We start from the raw sequence: 20096 nt of genomic DNA, 5'->3' as shown, positions 1-20096 counted from the left end.
GGCTTGTTAAAGGTTTTGACTTAAAATGACTTCATGGCTCATGGTCTAATCTGAGTTCAAAATGTCACAGAGATGCCGTATTGGTCCATCTGAACATTTTTAAGCTCCAAAGACGCTGTCGTTAAGGGTTTCCCAAATGAACCTATTTATTTAAAGAGTTCATCAATTACACAGGTCCATTTTCTAAGAAACATCAGTCAACTTGAAGCAACAATGCTAGGGTGTGATGGAGCTTACATTACAGGAGGTACGAGTGTTGGTGCGAGATAAAAGAAATGACAAAAAGAAGGAGAACTTGAAGTTTGCTTTTGGATCTAGCCCAAGTTTTTAAAATATGCATGCTCTTATTGGAGAAGGTGGAGCAGGGAGAGAGACAGGGGAGGTGTGATGGAATGTAGCAGGGAGGCAGACGATGAGAGGGCTTTATAAGGCTTGTAAATTCACTGCAGCCGAGGGACAGCTTTTACTGCCCTCCCGAGGAGAACCAAGTCATGGGCTTTGGATGTACAGCCACACCAGCTCCAAACACCGCCATTCATCATTTAAGAGAGGACTGCGCCAGCCTGTGTCCACTTGCACCTGGGTTCACCTTGTAAAAACCAGTCAACAGTGAATATGGACAAGGCCGTGAAGACAGGTTAAGTAATTGTATTAAGAGATTTGAAGAACACGCAAATGACAAAGAAAGTTTACTGGACCAATGACAAAAATTAATAAACCATTACAAAACAAAGGCAAAAGAAAACTTTGAGAAATCCAGAGAAATGTGCTTATTTCATTTTCCAGAACTGAGTAAAAAGTCTTCCGGTTCATATTCTCTTTCCTTAGGCTACATTACACATTTTTACAATGACTAATAATGTACTACTACGTTTATTTTTCTCTTTCTTTAAATGTTATGGCAACTGTACTACAAATCATTCTTTCACATAAAAACTAAACACTCACCAGACTGAAGTTGAGCAAACAAAATAATAAGCCCACTCCCAGCAAATGCGGCTCTTATAGCAGGGACTGTAGAATGTCAGATAGCGCCACTTTCTCTCCTCTACTAACATGTTTCTCCAAACACACACATCAGCAAGGGCCAATTATAATGTATGCCACACTTTGGGACTTACATGTCCTATGGTTCCCTATAGTATCAATTAAAGAATGAAATCCTCTTAAAGGGAGCAGCTAGACACTAGTAAGTACACTCATTGCCTTTCCCGTTACAGAATACAAGTGGTGTGGTTTGTCCTTGAAAGTAGCACCGAGCTGGCACAAAGCTAGCTACTAAATGCAGTGTAAAATAGTGCCTTTACATCCCTATACAATATCCACAGCCTTGGATAGGACAGCCCCATGCATTTCTCTCTCTCATTGTCTCCGCCTTCATCAGATTGCTCGGCCGCTTTGCTGTGCTTTGCATCCATATGAGTCTAATCCCAGCTTTCTCATATACAAAACCAACAAGCAGCGCAAACAGAGAGTGTGCCGTGGCGCCTTCTGGATGAGATGTTCACACGGATAAAGAGACACAAGGGCAGAATGGGGATGTGTGCGTGCCGCCTGGGGAAGAAGAGATAGCATCTTGTTATGGAGGCATTAGTATTGTTGTAATGAATTCTGGGTCGCAAAGATTTATTTTCCTTTTGGATTTCTTATTATTAGAGTTTGGGGTTCTGCTGATTGGTTGATTTTATGTTGAGATTTTTTTTTTTTTTATGTTTAGTTTTTTTTTTTTTTTTTTTTATGGCTGTCCAATAATAATTAGATAAATAAAAATTTAACAGGTGTTAAAAGTACCTGGCTGAAAGAGAACATGAACCTTGATGACAGAAATAAATCCCATCAAGCAACTAAAAATGATGTATTTTTTATATCTATGGACACACGTAACAAATAAAAGCAGAAACAAAACCACACCAGTCCAATGCATGCTTAATCTGATCCGGGGTCACAAAGATCAATAACACACGGCCATGTTGCCCACACGGCTGTCTGCATGAGTGCAAGCACTGCCTCTGGGTTCCAATTGATTGAGATTTGGGGACCCCTCACTGTAAAAAAGCCACAGTCTGGGATCACCAATATATCGGCTCAGAGCACCAGCTACACAAAACGTGGAGTGTGGGCAGAGCATTCAGGCCACAATGAAAGACTCCAAATGTTTTAGTCAAGATGATCACACAGTAACACACATGACTGCACTTTTGCACAAATACTACTCCTACACCTCCTACCCCCTCCTGTCACACCCCACTTTAGAAAATCAACCTTGTTGCTTTTTGCGCTTTACCATTCCCTCCTAGGGCCCTGATTGGCTCAAATGGCTCCACAGGAATCGATTCGCTCAACTGGCACGGCTCCCAATCGAAACCAAGTGTAAGAAGAAGCAGAATAAGAAAAACAACGATAGTGCGTGTGTATTCAAACCAGCCCCAGCTTTGTTCAGATGTGTTTTAGGGAGGGTGAGGGGGGTCCCGTTTTGAAGACGTTTCAATTCAAAGCACGCCTCACAACAGGGCATGAGCTCAAATGTTTGCCCACCCAAACAATGAGGGGATTTGGTGCACGGAGAAAGTGTTATTGTTAGCAGAAGTGGAGAGACACTGGCAACAAGCATGTGGACCTGCAAATACACATGAAGATTACACAGGCAGGCAGGCTAGAGTGGGCACAAACATCCAACAATCTTTGGTAAAATGACAGAAAGGCCATCTTTTAAGATGACCCAATCAGCAATAAGATTATGTTTACCAACAGGTAAAAAACAGAATATGTCTTTATCATGGTACCTGGTAGTGCTTAAATTAGTGGTTTGTGCATTAACTTCATGTGTTAAATGTAAATTGTTAGGACTGAGTTTGAGATAGGTCAGAGTATCTCCAAAGTCCAGCTCTTCAGGGATAGTCCTAGTCTTGAGTTTAATATAGAATTAAGATGTATCTGAAAAGAGGATGCACATAGTGAGTAAAGACTGGCCATGACTGAGGTCTTCTTGGTCGGTAAGTACTTTTAACTGATGAAAAAGTAAATTCTTGTTCATCAGATAGTCTGGCATAAGGACTGCTTATTAGTAAAGTGGTTTTATTTGTCATAGGACTACAGAACATATAAAGTGGCCATAATGTTATGCCTGCATTGTGTACTGACTGAGTGGCTGAAATGGATGAGATGGGCTGCGGACCAAAGCCATCCATCTCAAGTGAACTCAATAGACAACAATCTCTGTTGCAATTCCCCTGCACATACTACATACACTGCTCGTGCCCTTGGACAAGTTTGCAGCTTTGGGGATGTTAAGATGGTGGAGCTCAAAGCCATCAATCTTCACCCAGCAGCGTCCGCCTGACTTGACCTGCCCTTTACCACGGCCATAGAAACATACAGGGTCCTCACACCCACTGCACAAGAATCGACAAACCAGGCACAAACGCACAAATGCAATCTTCCCCTCTCCTCTCGGTGGCTTTTTCTCCTTCGTTATCTCTCCCTAGCACACACACCTGCTACAGTATGCAGCGCACTAACTGATTGGAGCCCCCTAAAAATGATAGCAATCACGAGGCAGCCGATGAGTGCTGGACTAAAAAGGGGAATGACCATTGATTTTCATTCTTATAAGCGCTGAGTTATGGCGAAGCATTGTGCACACAGCAGCTCAGACTGAAAGACAAAAGACTGGGTTGTGACTACAACTTGCAACATGTGGATCAAGTCAATAATATGTAGTCAGAATAGTCAAATTTATATTTTTATATATATATATATATATATATATATATATATATATATATATATATATATATATATATATAGCAACAAGAATAGACAGAAACCTTTTTCTTTTTTTCTTTTTTTACGAGTTAATCTATAATACATTTATTATGATATTGCATTAGTCTTATAGAGAGCTTTTCCAGACGCTCCAAGTCGCTTTACAATTTTATGCATTATTCATTCACTCCACACTTGGCGGTTCTAATTGTAGCCAGGCCTGCCCTGGCGCAGACTGACGAAAGCGAGGCTGCCAATCTGGGTTATCAGCCCTTCCGACCACCACCATTACTCATACACAGCATATTCATACTATGGAATAAAGCAAAGTGCCTTTCCATAAGGACACAATTTTTTGCCACTGACACTCCACTGTGGGACCTGGTATTCCCAGTGGTCTCCCATCCAAGTACTAACCAGGCCCAACCCTATTAAAAGAGAATCAACCTGCTTAGTATCTCAGATCTGACAAGATCAGGCTTAGGGAAGGAGGTTTGGCAAAAGAAACCTGTCAAGCGTTTATATTTTACCTATAACTGCCTCTACAGAAAGGAAGTAAGAGATGTGTTTAAAGTTGGAATAATAGTTTATGGGGGTTTATGTAAAACTAAAAATGTTATTTGAAAAAAGCAGATCAATGATACATACACACATGCAAGAAAAATGACATCAATAATGACATCAATAAACAAAGATTGAACAGAAAGGTTGACCGTCGGACAAGTTTGCTTTACTGGCTCTACAAATGCTGTATTGCCTATTGCAATTGCAATTTCTATGAATATTTTTTGTTAATAATAATAATACAATTATCTGTTAACTGTTAACTGAAAACACAAGGGTGTTAGTCATTTTGTTTGGTGGATTTATGTCAACTAAAAGCATTACTCAAAAGGTGTAAAAGGTGACCGCCAAAGACAATTGAATTGCTGAGTCCAAGCATTCATATCTCACATTTGCAGAGACTATACACATTACATACGTTCCCAACTAAATGCTACATAGATCTAATTTTCAATATGCCCAGTGAGACTTTATACCCAGCATGACCTACCAAGCCGTGTTTCCATGGGCACTGTCGACAAGGTGACAGAGCAACTCCAGGGTTTGGGGGTTGTGGGCGGAGTCATCGGGCGACTCGTGGTTCCCAGCATCCCAGTCTGAGGGCATCCTCCACACGGCTGCACAGGACACCACCCGGCTGTCACTGGCTGCAATGACACACAAACGCAAAAATAGCACAGGCATTTCATAGTAAGTGTACTAATTGGAAAGAAGAAACACAAATGTAAAATTGATACTGTAATTGGACTGAAAGTTTAAAGCTTCAGGCAGTGGCCAATAACAGTAAGCAAAGAACAAAACAGAGAAAAAAAACAAAACAACAAATTCGTCTTTGTGCAGATATTGAGTGAGTGGGCAGGCATTAGGCTATGAAACATTGGCAGAGGGCCCATTTGTCAAATTAAAAAAGTAACATAGCACATGTCCACAGGCTCTTCGAGCCTCTTCTAGACAACCTTGGAGTAGGTGGGCATAAGCAATCATCTCACACACACATTTATATATTGGAGCACTGGTGGTATGGAAAATGCTCTAAATAAACATACATTAAGACCTGTGTGTTTGACCTATGGGCTATGTTGTATGTACATGTGTGACTGTATACAGGGCTCACCAGTGCGTAGTGGGCTGTCTCTGCTTCAGACCGCCTCACAGTGGCTGTCAGTGTGTGAACTCATGCATGCTCACCTCAACTGACAGCGGACCAGAAGACAAGAGTGGTGGAGATGGAGGAGAGGGAGAGGAAGAGGGAGAGAGAAGGGGAGAGGAGGGGAGAGAGAGGGAGGGGCACACTGACTACACCTTGTCCCAGTGGTGTCTACCCCTAAAGGCCTGCCGCGCACTTTGCGTCACCCCTGCCATGTCCCATCTGACAGCACTGTCTGCTGCAAGTGACGCAACCGCTAACACAGCATACAGCACTCTACAGAATGCTGTACTTTTGTACAGACAAAAAGACTTATTCTTAAAAGATCGTACATCAGCAGTCACCTTTTCATAAGGAATTTGTGGATAACGCATTTAGTTCCAGAACATTAGTAGCTCAACATATGTTTCTTTACTTTACATCACTTTGCTTTCATCTTCAAAAATTCATGTTTTTCTGTGTGTTTTTTAGCAAAGGAAGCTCTTCATTGAATAAATTAGAACTGTAATACCATGCTGTGGAACATTCCAGGCAAAGTAATAACATCTCCATGTGAGATAGGTGGCCGACCCAGACCATGAATTTAAAAAGTTTAAAAGAAATATTTATATACTTAATATATGCCGGTACTTAAATACTTAATAATCCACATTTTAATATCACATTGTCATATCAAATTGTGAATTTTCAGAATCCTGTACAGTACATAGTAAATGGATGGTTTATCGTTTCATTGTCCAAATGAAGTGACCAAAGTCCATGTGACCTTCAAGTGCTCTCTGGTCCAGACGGTGAGTGCGGTGCTGCCATAATCCATCATGTCTACACATTAGTATTGATCCTATCAGCGTCTGAACATGACTTCTAACACAGCTCCTACTATCAGACCAGAGAGGACGGGCCAGTATTGATTAGCTGTTAAAGACCAATTACATCTTAAGGCTGTTAAGAAAACTAGGGCTAGATAAAAGAGAAAAAGGTATGGAGACCACAGGAGCAGAGAAGATGAGGAAACCATATGCATTAAGAAAGCAGAAGGACACTCACTTTTGTTATAGCAGGTGGTGAGCACAGCTTTATCTGCAGGACTGGCGCCAATGTGCCATATCTCCCCTGCTTGGTGCAGGAGGACATTCTTATTAATGATGTTATTCTCGTCATCAAAGTCAATGATGTGAATCTGGAGAGAAAGCACAAAGAAAGGAGGTTAAAACATTCACTATATGTACATCGACGGACACCCGCAGCTAACAAAACATCTCCTATTACATTTAAAGTTTTCTTTTCGTGTGGTTGGAAACTCTACATTACTTTCAGAATCTGTGTTGGATTTGAGATAGCTCCATGTATGGTTAGTGTTGGGAGTCAGAGGAAAAGGTAGTGAAAGCAATAAAAGCTCATCACACATTTTAAGACAAATGGGCCAGCTAAAAGGGGCTGGGGATGAAGAGCGTTATCCATTAGAGCCTTTCTGTGAGAAGGCTTTAATTGTGGACTTTTTATAAACCAAAGATGGGGCTGGTAAGCAAACACTGGTGGAGCGTAATTTATTCGTGCCTAAGTGTACTTAACATGTCCATTTTTGTACGGCGTACAGTGTCCAACTTCTCAATTAAGGGCATTATTTTCAAGAGGTTGCTACAAAAAAATGCAAGAAAAATATTTGACATTGAAAACCATTGTGTGGAGTTTTGTTTTGTTTTTAAATTGTAAAAACTGACAGCTTTTTTTTGTTGTTTTTTTGGGGGTTTTTTTTGGTCCCATAATAATATACAAAATACAAAGTTCTATGACAAATACATTTGGTATCCTAACTGTTCTATAAATAAAATGATGTGAACAGGTCCAGTAACTTCACCATGTGTGGATACTGAAGAATATCATTTTTGATTAATAACTCTATGGTATTTGAATAGTTCATAATAAATGTGCAGCGTTTTTTACACCAAGAACTTGATGGAACTGATAATGAAATATTTCAGATGTTCTTTTGGATCAGTGTTCTCAAAGATATAACAAATAAAGTCCCTTGAAACCAATGTACTTTACATTGTGTAGCAGTTAAGAGTACTTACTAATAATAAGTATAGCATAATTTCCTTGACCAACTGTAATGGCCATGGATTTGGCTACACTTGAAAACACAAACTTTACAACAAAAGAGTTCTACAAACAACTTCCATCCATAAGAACTTAATAGAAACTCCTCCTTACTTTTCATTAGATGGAAATCTATTCTACGAGGGCCCTCGATTGAATGCAGTTCAGGGCCCACAATGCAGTAAAACAGTAAGGGTCTCAAGGTTTGATCTGACAATTAATGGCGGTTTGTCCCATAAGGGAGACACTTACAGCACCTTAGGGGACCGTTAATGGGGTTGCACTGGACAATAACTCCTGCCAGGCACTTCCACTCCCCTTGGCGGCACAACTTTTACAGGCTCAACAAGAGGATGAAAAGAGGGGGCGTTGAGAAGAGGAGGAGAGGAGCGGAGCATTGGAGCGGCAGCATCCTTCAGCCACCTCAAAGTCAGCTCGGCAGCTATTAACCTTGGGTTGGACTGCATCGAGCAAAAAATTATTACGCAAAGTTATAATTTTATGGTGGTGGGGGAGCGGTACAAATAAATTCAGGCCGGCGGGACAGGGTAATTGGGAGGCCTAGTAATAGGGTCCCCCTGAATGAACCCAGGTGTGAGAGGAGTGAGAAGTTCCAGCCCTCCCTCAGGTGATTTATGCCTCATTCTTACAGGCCTGGGGAGTGACTCATCGCCCTCAGCCACTTGGGCAGCCAGCCCAGCCTTTTAATTATGTGTGATGGTGGGAGTAGTGAGGCAGGAGGGGAGAGGCTACAGGAGGGATAAAACCAAGCTGGCTGGTGGCCCCCACTTCAGGGTCTTCTCTGTGCTAAAGCTCTTTAGCCACGCAGATGACAGTAAGCGCTACTGTGGAGTAGCGAGCGGGTGAGAGGTGCCAAGCTCGAGCGCTTTATCTCGTTAGCAGCCTTAAATGCCATGCCGACGCGCCCTCCGATCTGTCATTCCCGCTATTGGTCTCTGAGGGATTTGAGAGGTGCTCTGAGAGTTAAGAGAGACATTTCCACCCTGCATTATGCTTAATGGGAGGTGGAGAGGCCAGGAGGCTTACGGAGAGCGCAGAAGCTATCAGGGCTAAAATGCCAATCGAAAAAACATTTTTCATATTGCGCGTTAAAACTTGCAGGAACTGAACTCACCACAGAGGATCAGCAAATTCATGCAGAGAGATGTAGACAATGAGTGTCACAGGCCAAGCAAGGTTTACTGACTGAACTCACCTGAAACATCAATATTTTGGGTTTCCCTAATGGAATATTAAGATGGATCTTTTCTTTGTTGGGACTAATAGTTCTGTGAGTTGCATTTCAGATGAATGTGTTGTACAAAATCCATATTTTACAATATTATTTAATCTTTCTATTGGGGAAAAAGACAAAGGCAAACAAAAATACTGTGACCATCACTTAAGAAAAATAATGTTTAAAACGGTTCACAAAGAAGAGCATTTCATTTCCTTTTTCTTCGTTCTTACGCTAGTTTTTTTTTTTTCTTTGCAGTCTCAATGCGACCATTTGTACCAATGGAGATAATGGTGTGTGCCTTCAAACAGTCTGTTCTCAATGGTTTTCAAGGTGTTTCCACCACTGTGCAAACAAAAGGGACTGAAGGCTTTAGAATGAGGATTCAGACATTGTCTTGTGAGTTTGATAATGTCCTACTTTCAAATAATTACATATTTTTCTTCAGTGTTCTCATGCAAAAATAAATAAATAAATAAATAAAATGTATATATATATATATATATATATATATATATATATATATATATATATATATATATATATATTATAATTTTATTTTATTTATTTTTTTATGATAATGAAGTAGTCATACTATACTACTATTATATATGTTGGATAAATAATTTTGTCTGAGATAGAAGAGAGTGGAGGAACAGGTTACATTAAAGCAATATATTAAGATGGTGTCAGAGTGAATTAAATCAACCGAGATGCATTGTCACTATTTCCAACAAGCACTGTATAAGAGTCGCTGCACAGGACTTGGATCGACCCACGTCTGCATTCAGTGCCAGACCGTTTTCACACCAAAGTCTGCCAGGAAATAGATTTTTTTTTTTTTCTGTTTTTGAGGCAGACATTTCTCTCCTCCCTGTGCACCCTCCCTCACTTTCACAGAGCTAATTATTTCTCCCCCATTCAGAGCCAACTGTTTCTGTCATCTGTCTCTGTAATGACCTCTCCAAGATGTGCAGGCATGCATGCACGCACTCACTGTTTTGTCTTCACTAACGCACACTCATATTCAGAGAAACTATTAATACACACACAATATTCACATCCATCTCCCTCTGATCAGTCTATTAAGCAGGGCTGCAGCAGCCATAAGGACCGATTTACAATTTACAGGTTAATGTCTTCATTCTTACCAATAGAGCAACCTGTGTGTTAATTACAGTGCCCATGAGATCAATAACCTTCAATCAAATATCAGAATGTTCCATTTACATGTGTGAGGGTGACTTTGGTGTGGTTGTTGAAAACTACTCTGGGTTGTATATCAAATGCTAGTACTATCTTTGGTCCCTCATCCCTCCTATAGGATAAGAAATACAATTTAGCTGTAGGATGAATTGCAAAGAAATACATCAAATAAGCTCAAATAGAATGAATCATAACTTAATCTTAATGAAGTTGTAATTAACTGCCTAAGTTGGAATAAAGGCATGGAGTGAAATGAATAAATACCAACAATTAAACACATCACAATAAAAACACAAAGTCAGTAGATCTACAGCTAGAATAGCCTGGTAGAACATTAGTTATACATATGCTGTTCATGATACTTTACCTGATTGTCAAATTTTAGGGACTGTGTTCCAACAAGAAAACGAATGGCATCAGTCTCCGCAGTCTGAGCAGTGAGAGCCCGTGCCTGTGCAAAGATGGCAACAAGATAAAGTCTTTAGCAATTGGCAGATGACAGAGGAAAGCATGCATTTAGTAATGAATGAATGATACCATGCCAAGAGCATTATGCAACACGCACCTGAAATTCAAGTCCATAAATAACAGGAGCGTCATCCTCCATGATCAGTCTGTTGTTTTATTCCTCTTCTGCACAGGTTTTCTTTCTACTGAAAGCCTCAAGCATCAAAATATCACAGCTGTTTTTTAGAAAATAGTGCTCTACTTCCGCATTTTGAAAGAAGCAGATATCTAGCGTTGGGCACCGTGCGTAGCACATTTACTATAGCATTATCCTAGTCGTTAAAAGTTACGTATGATCCGTTGTGAATATCAAAAACATTTGCGACGTGAGTTTTGTCTGCTTTGAGACGCCGTACTACGGCTTTCGGATGATTAGCGCATGCGTACTAGAATTCTAGCTGTCAGTCTGCAATAAAGGTATGAAATAAGTATTTTCTCGTTCTAGTTTACTGATTGTAGTTTAAAAATAGCGACCCCTTTTATACATTGATTTGCACAAAATAGATATCGGGGCTATCTTTCCAGCAGTTTATCTGCTCGAAAACATGATACATACAATGTCCGGCTAAACTAGCGTGCAGCTAACCGATATAGAAACCCTTAATAATGTCCACGGTACTTTGCTTGTGCTTTGTCATGGAGCACAGTGTTAAGAACTGAATAGATATTTATATAGAATGATGAGCCTATTAGGTTCTGCCCCTTGATGGTTCTTGGTACACCTCTAAAATCGGTCATGAAAACTAGCAGGCGACGATAGAGAATTACTTTTTTATGCGAGTGTTGTGTTTTGATTGTCATTAAGGGTGGAGATGGACAGCGGGGAGACTCCAGCCGAACGGCCAGTCACCTTGGACATCACGGTGGAGGATGTTCCTAAAGAAGCTACCGCTCCAGCATCCCCAGAGCCTTCAACCAGCTATGTCCCCTCTGATAAAAGTGAACCACCTCAGGAGGAAACCATTGATCTTGGTGGGGACCTTACCACACCTCAAGAGGATAGCAGTGCTACACCTTCTGAGAGCATATTGGATAAACTTAATGATCAAATGATGGAAAGTGTGATGATTTCAGACTCCCCAAACAACAGTGAAGAGGATGATGTAGCTGCTATGGACTCAATTCTGGATGCAGATGAAGGGGAGCCTACCAGTAAAACAGAAAATACCGGGAACAAAGAGGAAGAGGCAGAGATTGGACAAAATACAAAAGAGATTGTTTTCTTATTGGAAGACAAAGATGCAGAGGAAAAAGTAGCAGAGAATTCAATGAAAGACACCGACAGTCAGCAAGATGACACATGCAGTAATTTAACTTTAGACAACAAAACATCAGAAGAAAATAAGGTCCAGGCACCAGTGGAAACCAAAACTGCAAGCCCAAATGAGGAATCTATCCCTGTTTGCACCATCTTCAGCCATGGAACCCAGCCTAAAGCCTTAGTCCCTGATGGATTTCAACCAACCCTTATAAAGTCTCCCAGTTTTGGCATGATGAGCACAGCGGTGAGTGAAGAGGCTGTGACCCCCAGTAAACTGCATGCCCCGCTCGTAAGTCAGCCTAGCCCGAGTCTTAGTAAATTCTTCTCTGACAATGGACAGACCAATCCAGCTTCAGACTTCTTTGACTCCTTCACTGTCCCCTCCTCATTTATTTCAGTTTCTAACCCTAATGCAGAGCTGCCCTCTAGCCCCACACCAGAGCGCCAACTTTCCTCTACCTCCTCGTCTATTTCAACCCCAGTGGCAACAGTGGACTTTGGGACTCCTACCTCCGTATTTGCACCCACCCTAAATGAATCATCAAAAACTATAACTCCTCAGACACCCCCTGTCCCAGTAACTACAGCAGCTCAGCCGAAGCCGTTCAACCAGCTGCAGTCGGTGTTTTCAAGCAGTGACGACCCGTTTGCCACAGCTCTGAGTCTAAGTGAAGTGGACAGGCGTCATGATGCCTGGCTGCCGTCGGAGGAGACCAGGAAGGTTCTGATTTCTGTGGCCACTCAGCAGTACAGCCCAGCCTATGTGGATTCCAGCAAACTCACTATGCCAGGCCTCAAGTTTGACAACCTACAGGTAAGACAAATTTAAATGTTCATCTAATCCTTTCAATCATTGTAAATTATGATTGTTTACATAGGCGGGTTATTTGGTAGTGTCTTGTTAATTAATTTAAAAATGTTCTTATGCTGGAAATGTAATGACTTTAATTGGCAGTTGACACTCTCCACCTGTATATGACCAACAAGTGAATGAATAATGTTCTTAATTGTAAGACAAAGACAATGTTTTGTTTTGTTTTTTTTGCAGTTGTTGCTATTAAACATATGTATTAATAAGTAATTGAAGGAAATACTGGTAACTAATGTTGTACTATATTGATGAATCAGACTTGGCCTAGCTGTCATTTTAAAGTATATATTTTTGTCTCTGTACTGTTCAAGAATATTTAGACTATAATAACCATAATGGATGGAAAAAGCTCAATTGTTGTGTTAGTCTTTTACAAATTGTCTTGCTGACAGTAGTGTAATTGCTTTGTCTCAGCACACACATATCGCTGCTCCTGGGTTATCATATCATGTATTTTTCTCATAAACATCCTCTGGTTTTTTTAACAGAAACATTTATCCATAATAACAACCCTGATGAAACACCAATTTACTTATTTATTCCATTGAATGTTATGTGTGTGACCACCTCCCTGCTCAGATTGTGTTCATTATCCCCTCAAATGTCGCCGAATGCTTTCTTGAATAAATGAATAAGAATTGAGGATTTTCCATCCTCTTAGTGATGTTGTTCACTAAGAGCCAGTTTGCTGCAAATAAATAAGATCCAATTCAGAATTGGTTTTAAGTATGGAGAATTCTAATATTCTATTTTCTATTTCCTCCAATATGGGCAAATTTAGCATCCTGACATAGGATATATAGGACATAGGATGCCCGGATAATGCTACTGTCTTTGCTATTAACTTTACATTTACTGAATTGCCATTACCTCTGCCATTTGTTCTGATGACATTGGTGGTGGTGGCTGAAAATATTTCATTTTTTGTGTGAATCAGAACACTCCCTTGGTCTGTGAAGAAAATTTCACTAAAAAATGCTTTGTTAAATCAGGCTTGTCAAAGAACAACTTTATAGATGTCTTGGTGTTCATGTCTTATTTTTTCATTGACTGTTTCCTATAGGGTGATGCAGTCAAAGATCTGATGCTACGTTTACTTGGAGAGCAGGCCGCTGTGAAGCGCCAGGTCCTCACAGCCAACTCAGTGGACCAGTCCTTCTCCGGCCTCAAACAGCTAATTGTGAGTTGCTTTTGCTATGTAACTATTTCATGACTTCATAGCAAATTTTGATCCATTTTGGCACCTGGTAAATATCTTGTTACTACCACCTATCTAATAACAACGAACAAATTGACAATTTATTACAAATAAATCATCAAATTGTCATAGGTGTTTTATTTATTTTACATAGCTTTATGCATGTTTATTTTACTTAAGCTACCTCTTTAAAGGTCCTATATTATAGTTGAAACCAGAGGTACATACAACATATCAAAAGATACATACACTTCTTTTTCTCACTGTCTGACATGAAATCAGACTAAACTTTTCATGTTTTAGGTTAATTAGGATTACCAAAATCATTTCTATTTGCTAAATAACAGAATAATGAGAAGTTTACATACATTTTTTGGTACCATTGCCTTTAAACTGTATGCCTTTTTGGATATCCTTCCATTTTTGGCCCATTCCTCCTGACAGAACTGGTGTAACTGAGCCATGTTTGTAGGCTGCCTTGCTTGCACATGCCTTTTCAAGTCTACCCATAAATTTTCAATAGGATTGAGATCAGGGCTCTGTGATGGCCACTTTGTTATCCTTAAGCCACTTTGTAACCAGTTTGGGAGTATGCTTTGGGTCTATGTCCATTTGGGAGATCCATTTGCGCACAAGCTTTAACTTCCTTGCTGATGTCTTTAGATGTTGCTTCGGTATTATTATGGCCAACCACAGGACATGTCTCCAAAAATTAAGGTCTTTGTCCCTGTGTGCATTCGTAAACTGTAGTCTGGCTTTTTTAATGTTTCTTTTGAAGTCATGGCTTCTTGCTGCAGAGTGGCCTTTCAGCCCATGTCGATAGAGTACTTGTTTCACTGTGGATAATGACACACTCTTACCAGCTTCAGCCAGCATCTTAACAAGGTCTTTTGCTTTTGTTCTCGAGTTGATATGCACATTTTAGACCAAAGCATGTTCATCTCTGGGACACAGAACCCATCTCCTTCCTGAGCGTAATGATGGCTAGACATTCCCATAGTGTTTATACTTGGGTATAATAGTTTGAACAGGTGGCACCTTCAGGCATCTGGAAATTGCACCCAAAGATGAACCAGACTTGTGCAAGTCCACAATTCTCTTCCTGATATCTTTCTATTTTTTTTTATTTTTTTTTTACTTTCCCATGATGTTACACAAAAAAACTGTGTTTCAGGTGTGCCTTCAAATGCACCCACAGGTGTGTCTCAAATTAACTCAAAAGCTGTCAATAATCCACAAGCTTCTGAAGACATGACATCTTCATCTGGGTTTTCCCACATTTTCTTAAAGGTATAGTAATCTTACTGTATGTAAACTTCTGACTATGAAGAAAGTAATGAAAAATTGTCCAAAAAATCCTCATTATTCTAGCATTTAACATAGAATCATTTTGGTAAACCTAATTGACCTAAAGCAGGAAAAGTGTATGCGTCTTTTTATATAGTGTTTGTAAAATTCTGGTTTCAACTGCATGAGAAATTGACTCTTGTGAGCTTTAAGTCATGTTAGAATGTTGTTACTTCATCAAAAATGTACCCAGAGACGTCTTTTGTTTCACACAAAAACACAGTAGAGTGCTTCCTGTATTATCACATGACGTAACAAGGAGATGTCATGTGATAATACAGTGTTGAGAACAGAGTGTTTTCTGTTTGAGAGAATAAATCAGCCTAAATATGCAAGGTTTGTGTGTTAAACATGTGTGAATGAAACAAAACACAACTCCAGGTTTGCTTTTCACAAGTAAACAACATTATAACTGATCAATTTAACGAAATATGTTTAAAGTCATGAATATGAGGGTTGATGAACTCTATAGTAAACTTCCCGCTAGTGTAGTGCATTTGAATGGTACTGTATCTTTTTAAGTGTTGGCTGTATTGGCAATTTTCCAGTGCCTTACTTAACACCTTATGGAAGTATTATAGGCTTCAACCAATCAATATACAGGTAAATAAACTCTGAAAAATATCTGAAAGGCAAAATCTGGTCTACAGCAAAACATTTTATATGTTCTTTTTTTCCTTCTTTCAGTCTAAGGTAAGATAAGGTATGCTTTATTGTCACCATAGGGAAGTTTATCCTCTGCATTTGACCCATTCTTCACTGCCACTGGGGCAAGCTCTCAGGAGCAGTGGGCGCCACAGTGCTCCACGTGGGTACCCATCTCTAGTCTAATTTAGAGGATAGATATAAATTTTGCTTTCCTATTTATGAATTGGTTAGTAGTGCATTTTATCTTTTTATAATATCACTGTAAAAATGTTGGTCATTGTAGCCCTTGCCGTAGGTGTGTAGAGTTAGTCTGAACGCCAGACTGTCTGTCAGTAATTCTGCTGAGACTCCTTATTGTTCTGATGTCACCAACACTATTTTTCTTTTTTTTACTTTCACTGAGCTTTAAGTGCATGTCGCCTTTGAAACTGCACAGTATCACCTCATTTCCTCGACTGCTGTAAATCTGTCTATCTACTTGTACAATCGCCGTGGCATAATTTGCGACCTCACAAATAACACTGAGAGACAGTTGTTAGTTAAGGCATATGCATAGCGGGCAGACTGTGCGATGGAGTGAAGAGCAGAGGAAGATGGGAGGGGAGGAGAGACAGAGAGGAGGAGATCCACTCGCCTCACAACTTCTCTCCTCCTGCTGTGCCCATGTATTATGCATAGGACCGTTGTGCATATTTCAAGGGCCTTCTGGACTCGGGTGTACGCACGCACACACATACAGGATGGTACTTTGAGCTCATCACAGTATAGGTGTAGGTGCGTTTGTGTAACAGGATCATATGCTGTCTGCCAGGAGCTGTGGGTGGCTCCCTTGAGCAAGAGGTAAGGGAGGGAGAGAGTCACTGTAAGCCAGCCAGGTACCATCTAAGCCTACAGCCCACATGTCAAGACGTGATGCGGGGAGAAAGGAGGACGCAGTGATGAGTGAAGCAGATATGGGGGCAGATGGAGGACTATGAGGGCTTCAAAGTACACTCTAGAAAATGCACATACTGTTACTCAAATGCCTGACCCTCATAGTTGGTGGCATTATTCTCTTATCGGTTTATTTTATTTGTAAAGATCTGGCATAACTTAATCTGTTTTCTTTGTGCTCTGTAGTGTTGACTGTTGATGTAAGTCATTTTGTTGATGACCCCATATAAAGTATTACTTCCTTGTTTAAAAAAAAAACAAAAAAACATTGACTTAAGCAAACAACACCTTCAGCTTTGACTAGTTTCTTTGTTGAATGCCCACACTTGTGAACTGTGTCATCTCTAAAAGAGTGTCTATGACTAAAAAGTCACAACAAGGACAAGACAGTACCTTTTATGAGACTGGAGTGTAGTTTAAGATATGTTGCTTATGGATTATTTTGTACACTGCAGGTGAAGTGGTTAATTTATGATTATGAGGTCATATAAGGGATTTATATGACAGTGAAGTTGTTAAGCATGACATTAAGTTAGCAATGACCAGAAAATGTCTCAGGCCTTTATATAATCCTTTATATAATCCTTTTAGCCTTTTCCCTTCCATACACACTTCTTCTTTCACATTTATCATAGAATTATGTTTTCTTGATAACACTATTAGTTGAAGTTGTCCACCAGAACTTCACTCAAATAACGTTTTGTCCAGTTGACAGAATAGATTTTTTTTTTTTACTATTATAAGTTGAGTTGTTTTCTGGTCAGGTGTCAGTGGTATCCATTTAGTTGTGATTCTGAAACTGCTAAACGTAATATATTACCCATCTGTGTAGCTCCTAATGACAATAAGTAGAAGATTAGTAGACTTTTTGGTCAATTTCAAACTATAGGTATCACCTTGCCAAAAAACTGGGTGGGCCTCCAATATGCTCGCCTTTTTGTACCTAATGTTAGCTGTAGCCAATATAGAGTCGTGCTACTGAGCTGCTGAGCCGAGTGTTTTCCTCCAGACATCCAGCTGGTTGCAAACATAGACTTGAACCTTGGGTCTCCATCTGAAGGACAACATCTCCTCTCGGTGCCAACAAAGCCCGCTCCTTAATAAGCTCCGTGCATCGGTCTTGGTCCTGAGAAGCGCCCCTGGTGACAGTTTTGCTGATATAACAATCACTTACCAAGTCACTCCCACTAATGAATGTTATCAGCCACCATCTGTCTACTACTCCATCTCTTTCCATTCTGAATTAGGCGCAAATAAATTATGAGATTTCTCCCAAACTTTTGAGATCAAACAAAATCCCTGATCAAAGCCTGTCAGTCCGAGGTGATGGAGCTCGCTCGGCTTTGGGGAGAAGGTAAGAATTGAGACACACGTAGACTTTTTCCACAGATAGGAAGGTGGAAACATCAGTGTAGCAATTAAATGTGCAAGAAAACGTCTCTGCACTGCATACACAAGTGGAGAAATAGTATCACCTAAATGCTTGTCTCTTCCTTTTTAGCTCCTATTATCTTTGATATAATATCTGCTCCTGGTAATCACATTGCGTTGCTTTATGGCGTCACTTGGTATAGAGCAGTGCGTGTGTTGCAGAGCCGTGCTGTGAGCTGGCACAGTGAGTCATGCTGCAGAGCTGAGGCTGTGACTACTGCTCCCACTGCCACTGTAGATCCATGTCCCCTTAAGAGCAGTGTTATATCACCACTGGGGCAGCATCAGTAGAAGCATATAAGATTACTATTTCATTAATATAGTAATACCTGACACGTATAGCTTCAGGTTGAATATATTGTCTAGACCTTTAAAGCACTTGATGGCCATTATTTATTCCATAGTCTTATGGTTGTTCTATAGTTGTAAAAAAAAAAAAAAAAAAAAAAGAAATCAAAAAAGAATCAAAAAGTATACTCATTTCAACAGGTATAAGTACTGAAAAATGTACAATAATAAAACAAATTTGGATTTATTTATTTTTTAATAGAAAGTATAGTTGGTTAGCTTGTAAGATTTGTGTGGGTTTGTATAAAGAGTTTTGTTTTATTATGGTCATCATTGCAGTATCATAATTGGTAGTGTTGAGTATTTTCCTTGGTCTTGAAATTGAGTTTTGCCAACACTTAAGTCTCACATAGTGACACATCTGCCCTGACTCACACTGAAAGTCATACAGAAGCCCAACACAGATTCCCTACCACCAGCATTGGTTGACCAAAGAAAGTGTCTTGCCAGTGGACACCATGGCATGTCCAAAGCTTGTTAGAGTTCATCTGTCAACCATTACAGCTTTATTTAGTGTTAAACTTCCAAAGATGTAAAAAAAAAAAAAAAAAAAAACTGCCTGAAGTTTAACCCGACACAATATCATTTTTACCTGGCAAATAGTGTGGGAGATCTGATCAGCGCCCTCTTGAATTTTAAGATTTCTCCCTGCACCTACTTTCCTATTTGTTGCCTTTATCTTTTTTGTCACATAGTTCATACGTGCAAAATTGAGCAGTCAATATTTACATGTTTGTATAGTTATAAAGAACCTCTGTATAGCCTAACAGCTTACTGAAGTTGTTGGCTTACTGATATCACATGAAAAGGGACTGCAAATGTGCATCTGTTTGTGTAAAATCTCAGTCCTTGTTAAGTTTTTATAATCTAGCAGCAGCCCTTGTTTATAAATCTGGTTATAATTCCACTGTCACATGTGGATAATTAGCCCCGAAAGCTAAACAGCCTCATGTCTTCTATCTTCTCTGGATCTTTTTCGTACATTCGCTACCTCTGAAAAAGCGACATGTAGTCTGGTCAGGTTTTACAAGTTAGAAGAATATATTAAAGGCATTAAGAACATATTTCAGCCTATTCTAAGTTTCATCAGTTGGGGCGTCTGTAGAGTGCAACTGGTGAATAATTCAGCCAACATTAAACCTGGTTCTTTTGATTTCTGGTTACTTGGGGATGCATGCACTAATTTCACAAGGGCTTAGGCTTTCTTATAGCTGCAGTAAATCCGTATTTAAATATTCCTGAACTAGTTACTGTGTCCTGGTTTACCCCTCTGTTCTCCCGTGTGACCTCTGCTGCTGTGTCGTGGTCAGCATTTACACAACTCCGCAGCGCAATTTTGGGCTAGACCTCATCTGTCTCTCTCATTAGCAATAACCCTCTCCTCTCCTGGCCTACCTTCTTCTCCTTCATCTCTCTTGCTCCCTGCGCATAGCGACCACCAGGGACGTCCTTCTCCCCACAGAGTGAAGCTGTTTCGGCTTGGGTCCAGACTGTACCAGTCTATACACCCACCTTGGCCGGGTCAGACAGACA

At 40.1% G+C, this 20096-nt stretch overlaps 2 protein-coding genes across 2 annotated transcripts in view; one reads left to right on the top strand and one right to left on the bottom strand.

Moving 5' to 3' along the window:
- eipr1 (EARP complex and GARP complex interacting protein 1) overlaps positions 1 to 10737 on the bottom strand; it is a 40858-nt gene extending 30121 nt beyond the window's left edge. Inside the window, exons 1-4 of the mRNA XM_033988765.2 lie at positions 10585 to 10737; positions 10387 to 10470; positions 6524 to 6656; positions 4820 to 4976 (exon numbers count right to left, since the gene is read on the bottom strand). Coding sequence (XP_033844656.1) covers positions 4820 to 4976; positions 6524 to 6656; positions 10387 to 10470; positions 10585 to 10626 — 416 coding nt within the window. The 5' untranslated portion in view covers positions 10627 to 10737. The remainder of the gene's footprint in view (positions 1 to 4819; positions 4977 to 6523; positions 6657 to 10386; positions 10471 to 10584) is intronic.
- A 148-nt stretch (positions 10738 to 10885) lies between these two features.
- trappc12 (trafficking protein particle complex subunit 12) overlaps positions 10886 to 20096 on the top strand; it is a 30339-nt gene continuing 21128 nt past the window's right edge. Inside the window, exons 1-3 of the mRNA XM_033987912.2 lie at positions 10886 to 10943; positions 11332 to 12601; positions 13722 to 13838. Of these exons, the coding sequence (XP_033843803.1) occupies positions 11339 to 12601; positions 13722 to 13838 (1380 nt within the window). The 5' untranslated portion in view covers positions 10886 to 10943; positions 11332 to 11338. The remainder of the gene's footprint in view (positions 10944 to 11331; positions 12602 to 13721; positions 13839 to 20096) is intronic.

Source organism: Periophthalmus magnuspinnatus, chromosome 22, assembly GCF_009829125.3.
Source record: "Periophthalmus magnuspinnatus isolate fPerMag1 chromosome 22, fPerMag1.2.pri, whole genome shotgun sequence".
Taxonomy (NCBI): Eukaryota; Metazoa; Chordata; class Actinopteri; order Gobiiformes; family Gobiidae; genus Periophthalmus; species Periophthalmus magnuspinnatus.
This window is presented reverse-complemented; position numbering and strand designations above follow the sequence as displayed.